The sequence below is a fragment of the Elephantulus edwardii genome, unplaced genomic scaffold (assembly GCF_000299155.1).
Source record: "Elephantulus edwardii isolate Elephantulus edwardi_28Jun2011 unplaced genomic scaffold, EleEdw1.0 scaffold00230, whole genome shotgun sequence".
In the NCBI taxonomy this organism is placed as follows: domain Eukaryota; kingdom Metazoa; phylum Chordata; class Mammalia; order Macroscelidea; family Macroscelididae; genus Elephantulus; species Elephantulus edwardii.
This window is the reverse complement of record NW_006399980.1, coordinates 210937-217399: the sequence shown is the minus strand read 5'-3', so window position 1 is coordinate 217399 and position 6463 is coordinate 210937. Positions and strand designations below refer to the sequence as shown.

At 33.7% G+C, this 6463-nt stretch overlaps 1 protein-coding gene across 3 annotated transcripts in view; it reads left to right on the top strand.

The window, feature by feature from the left end:
• Positions 1–6463, top strand: part of ANKRD17 (ankyrin repeat domain 17) — a 214043-nt gene that overhangs the window by 101450 nt on the left and 106130 nt on the right. For all 3 annotated transcript variants that reach the window (XM_006898445.1, XM_006898443.1, XM_006898444.1), the window contains exon 2: positions 2988–3141. In XM_006898445.1, coding sequence (XP_006898507.1) covers positions 2988–3141 — 154 coding nt within the window. The remainder of the gene's footprint in view (positions 1–2987; positions 3142–6463) is intronic.

Genomic DNA, 6463 nt, shown 5'->3' with positions numbered 1-6463 from the left:
CAGTGGTGAGAATCTTTGTCTTCTTGACATTGAGCCTCAGTCCATACTGAAGGCTGCAGTCCTTGGCCCTCTGCAGCAAGTGCATGAGGTCTTCCTCAGTTTCAGCAAGCAGGGTTGTGTCATCTGCATAACGCAGATTGTTGATCGATCCTTAAGGGATTTAATTGTAATGTTATTATTAAGTTAGTCTTAACCATGATACAGTGTAGCATAGAGAAATGGCTTTTGAGAGAAATTTCATACCATCTATGACTCTTAAATTTTTTACTCTTCCTGTCTGCCTTGCCACACTGAATTTTATACTTTTCTGCTATAGTACTACATTTCTCCTTTCTCTTTTATACAAATTCATTGATTTTGTTCAGAGACTTTTTATTATTCTATATAATATCATTTTTTTTTAACAAATGTAGCACTTCTAGTCCTGTCTCTGATTTGGTTGACCATAAGCTGTTTTTTAGTGGTATCTTAAGAAACTTTCCATCTGAAATTCGACTTAACATTTTATGTTTTCATTTTATCTATGTTCCTTTTCTTTCTTTTTTCTTCCAATGGATAAAAGTGACTTCAGGCAAAAGTTTTCTTGAGAAACAACTTTATCTTTAAAACAATTTATGTTGTGGACCATGTTTGAAGATAAGAACACTTGTGATTTCCCATTCCCTTCCTCCCCTCATTTATAATTTTAAATCATTTCCTGCTTTGGCCAAAATATAACCCCATGTCTCTGTTTTAGTCTTGGACTATAATCAACTTCCTTTCACTCAGGCTTAGAAAAGAATGTAAAACTTTTTTTTAAAGTTATGTTTGTATTTTTTTTAATGACTAGTTAATACACTACAAAATGTTGTGGAATTTCTAAAATATTAGTATAGTATTTTTGGAATTCTATATCTCTCTTTGATCTACTAGAAAGAGCAAATGTTATTTTATACGAACTTATAGAAATAAAATTTTAGAAGAAACTTACATAAATTATTTCACCCAGAAATTAACATTTAATATTAAATGTTGACTGATTATAACAATTATGCCTGGTTGCCACTACATATTTGATATTTAGTGATGAAACTACATTTCCAATTTTATGATAGTAAATATTTATTCTTTCAGGAGTTTTTCTTGTATCTGATTTGACTACTAACTATAGGAATATACTTGTATTCTAGACTGACTTAATTACTTTTAATATCTATTTAATTTATTATAGTTTTAACTATCTTGCTTGTTTTATGATAGTATGAAAGATAGTTATGTTTATTATAGTTTTAACTATGTTGCTTGTTTTATGATAATATGAAAGATAGTTATGAAACAGTCACCAGTTTTTTTGCAAAAATAATTGTAGTTTTGAGCCTTGTTTATATTTTTATTCTGTGACAGTAACATTGGACTTGAACACACCAACATTTATGACAATGGCTCAGGACTGGAGCTGTATTTTGCTCTGTTGTATGTAGGGTTGGTCACAGACTTAGTGACACTTTTATTTATAGGAAGGTGTAGGCTGTAAGGTGTTGTGCTGCTAACCCAAAGACTGCACCTCTCTGATGGTTCCATTCTACTTGAGAGAAAGATTGGCAATCTCCCTTAAGAGTTATTCTTAGAAACCTGCTGGGTGGTCAGCTATGAGTAGATTTAAACTCCAGGGCATTGAGAGAGAAAAAGATTAATTCGTATGATGAGGAACTTTGTTGTTAGAATGCTTGACATGCTGGGCTGCTAACTGAAAGATTGCTTAATTAACTTATTAACCATGGGAGAAAAAAGAGAAGTCTCCTTCAGTAAAGATTATCAAACATAAAAACTTGATGGAGTCTCAATTTTATGAATTTTAATTGACTAGATGGATGACTCTTTATCTGTGTTCGGGTTTATTCATATGATTGAGAATACTAACATGAAACTTATCCCAGTGTGTCAGGAATATGATGTTTTTGAATTTAGAATTGTATTAATTTAATCTGGCAGATAATACTAATGTACTTGGTTCAAAACGTATGACTGCTAGACTCCTGAGTATCCAGAGACCATTATAAGATGTTCAAAATGTAAAAAATACTTTCACCTAAGTATATGAATAATACTTAGATACTGTTCACATTTTTTTCCTTGTTCGCATTTGCATTCTGTTTACCTCTTTAAAAGAATCAAAGCCATGATAGCAAATTGTACTCAAATTCTTTCTGAGACTGTAAATAGCATGGGAGGAGGTATTACATCCTTCTTCTCATTGGTGTATTAAAACTGCCAAAGAGGCATGGCCTTTAGGTTATAGAGCAAATGATAGACTTGAGGAGGATCCTCAAAAATTATTGAATTGAGCCTATTACTTTTAGGAAGATAGTTGAAAGTGTTTGTTACTAATGAGAAAATTTAGCATTCAAGTGAAAACTTAGGACAATTTTTAATGTGCCTGAGTTTAGCCACTTCCCATTTTCTGATTAATTAATTAATTGGTCTGATTAAATTTATTAAGTTAGTGCATTGATTTTAAAAATTAAAAACTGCAGTTTGTTTAGTAATATGGCAAATATCGATAAATATAGCCGTTATATGAAGTTATTTTGACGTTTGCCTTTTTAAATTTATAAAGGGATCCTGACATCACAACCTATAGGGTACTGCCTCATAGAGGTTATCTACTAAGGTCATATGTTACAAAGCTTCAGCCTGCCCTGGAACTATCCTTTTTCTCCTGATTAAGATTGCAAACTATACATGATCTCATAATCAAAATTAAGGCAACATTGGAATAACCTTTAATACTTTTACAAATATAAAACATTTCATTTTCTTCCTTAGTTAAAAATGGGCTTGGATATTTCACTTAATGTGTCTAGATTTGCATTGTAGTTATTATTGTTAATTATACTAAAATTTTTTTTATGTCCTCTTTTTCTCTTCTTGTTTATGTGTCCTCTTTGCCTCTCTCCTTTTCTCTTTTTATTTTCCCCCTTCTTCCTCCTTTTGTATTTGTTTTCTAGGTGGAGTCATTCATTCTGGATCAGGATGATTTGGAAAATCCAATGCTGGAAACTGCTTCCAAGTTGCTATTGTCAGGAACTGCTGATGGTGCAGACCTCAGGACAGTAGATCCAGAAACACAGGCACGACTGGAAGCTTTACTGGAAGCTGCAGGTAGCTCTGAAAACTCTACTTATATAATGCATTCATGTTATTGTTCAGAGTTGCACACCAATCTCAGAAAAACTCTTGTAATTATAAGTGCATAATCTTGGATGTGTAGTATGAGACTGTTCATTAGACATCATTAGAATATTTTCATAGAAGATTACATACTGAATTTCAGTAAAGCATATTTTTTTAGAATAAATTTTTTTATTTTTTACTGGTTTACTTACTAAATTCATATGCATTGTTTTTCAGCAAAGCTTATTTTAATTTTGATTGCCAGAGAGAATTCACATGTTGCTGTGCACTATATAGAAAGATTTTTATTCATAATTTGAAGATTTTTTTGTTATATATGATTTCTTACAACTGTATTGTGCAATAAATCATCCCTCTATTTCTTTAAAGTGAATCATAAATAATATTTTACTTAGAAACTATCATATATGATCAAAGATGTGTTATTTATAGTTGTTAGAAACCACTAAACTGTTTCTTGTTAATAGTAACTTCAAGTGATAGAGTTGGGCTGTCTCATAGAGTTTACTTGGCTGTAATCTTTATGGAAGCAAATTGCCAGGTCTCTGTCCTGTGGAGTTGCAGACAATGTTTGAACTACCAACTTTTAGGTTAACAGCCAAGCACTTTAACATTGTTATGCTGCTATTGTTGTTATGTGCATTGAAGTAGAGTATGACTTACAATAACACTATGAATGGCAGTCTGAACTTTGCCCTATCTTGAGCCAAGTTCATTGTTTATGACACACTTAATTCCTTTGTCACAGTCATGTATTAGTCATCTAGGATCTTCTGTCCTGCACTGACCCTCTACCTTTCCAAGCATGATGTCTCCAAAGACTGGCCCTTGCTAGCAACATGTCCAAAATATGTAAGATGGAATTTCAAAATACTTGTCTCCTAAGTAGCAACCTGGTTTCACCCCCTCTGGGACATATCTGTTTCTTCTCTTGGCAGTCCATGTTATGTTCAGTAAACTTCTCCAGCACACTCAACTCATCCATAGTCACTGTCCAAAATAGCAAGCAATTTTGAAGATCTTGGCCCGCATCAGGCATACCTTAGTCTCTTGATTGACATCATTGCTCTTTTTCACTCTTGAGAGGTCTCTTTGTCCCAGAGTAACTTGTCTTTTGATTAACTGACTCCTGGTGCCGAGAGTAATTATTATTGATCTTAGAAAGATGAAATTGTTAAGAGACTCAGTCTTTTCTTCATTTATCATGATTCTGCCAATTTTTCTGACGGTCAGAATCTTGGTTTTTTGATGTTGAGATGCAGATACAATCCATATTGAATCTTGTAGTCCTTAACCTTCTATAGCAAACACTTCAAGTCCTCCTCAGGTTTCACCAAGCAAGATTGTGTAATCTGTATCATGATGCAGGTTATTGATAAGTCTTCCTGCAATCTTGATGTGACATTCTTCTTCATAAAGTCTCACCCTCTGAATGAATTGTTCTGCATATAGTTTGAAAAGTTATGGAGAAAGGACATATCCATGATGCACTTCTTTTTTTTTGTTTGTTTTGAACCTTGCAGTATTTTCTTGCTCTGTTCACACAACAGCTTCTTGGTCTATGTATAGGTTTCACATGAGCACAACCAAGTGTTTTGGGATTCCCATTCTTTTAAAGTTAGCCACAGTTTGTTGTGATCCACATAGTCAAATATTTTACATTATCTAAAACACAAATAGACAAATAGACATCCTTCTGGTACTGTTTGCTCTCAGTGATGATCCATCTGAAATTGGCATTGATGTCCCTAGTGCCAAAGTCTCTTCAAAACTGTGCCAAAGCCTCTTTGAAACCCTGTTTGTATTTCAGGCAGTTCTTTGTCAATGTACTATTCTAGTAGTTTTTAGATAATCTTCAGTAAAATTTTGTGAGTGGCATCCACTTCCTAAATAACATGCCTCCAGAAACCCTATGAACTTTTATAAACATCAGTAGTTGTAGAGGGGCTTCAGTCCTGTTGTTCATAGGGTCTCTGAGTCATGCTCAACTCGAAGGCAATCAACAACAGCAATGCAGTTATTGCTATTGTTTGATAATATCCACATTCTGTTGGAACATCTTTTTTGGGAATGGGAATAAATAATAGATCTCTTTTAGTCAGTTGGCCAGGTAGCTGTCCTCTGTATTACTTGGCACAACTTGGTGAAAACATCCAGGACTACATCTGTTTGTTTAATTATTTCAATTTTGGTATTCCATCAGTACTTGAGGCCTTATTCTTTGCAAATTCCTTCAGAGCATCTTGAACTTCCTTCTCTTAATCATATAGTATTACCTGAAATGCTTCGATGCCAGCCAGTTATTTTTGGTGCAGTGACTTTGTATTCCTTCCATCTTTGATGCTTTCTGGTTCGTTCAATATTTTGCCCATAACCTCTTTAAATATTTCAACTCAAAGTTTGAGTTTGCTCTTCAGTTTCTTCTTTTCCTTCAGCTTGAGATATGCCATGTGAGGTTTTTTTTAAAATTTTTATTTTCTGACTCCAGCTCTTTGCCTCTTTCATTATTAACTTAGCTGTGCTATCTGTACAACTTTTTTTTATCTTATTGAAGTCTTCCTTTTGGTTTGACTTCTTGGCATGCAATATTCAGAGTCTCTTTTGACATCCATTTTGATCTTTACTTCCTCATCTCTCTTTGTAATGACCGTTGATGATATCCTTGCTATCATTCGACAGCTCATATAGTCTTTGTTTATTAGTGATAAGTGCTTCAGATGGTTTTTAAATTCAGGTGTGATAGACACATGGTAAAATTTTGGTTCTGTGGATATGTTTTAATTTTCTTTGACTTCAGTTTGAACTTGAGCGTGAGTAGCTGATGGTCTGTTCCACACTTAACATCTGGCCCAGTTTTTACAACTGATTCTGAGTTTCTCAGTCTAATGCCTGTGTAGTCCATCAGATGAGATCCATGTGTATAATCGTCATATTTTCCAACTACTGATCATTCTTCCTTATTCCCAACTTTTGCATTCCATTCACATTATCATCATCATCATCATCATCATCATCATCATCATTATTGTTAATGAATCTTGGTTGTATGTTCGATTGATTTCAGACTACAAAAGGTGGTAGAAATCTGCTATGTCTTCCTCTTTAACCTTAATTTGCGGTGCATATATTTAAATGAATATACTGAGTCATTGTATCTAAATGAATTGGCAGACACAGAAGAAGTTCATGAAACAATATATGAGCAAGAGCCTATGGTGATGAAGGAAGAAGTTCAAGCTACTTTGAAGGAAATAGCAAAAAATAAGGCCCCAGGAATAGATGGTATACC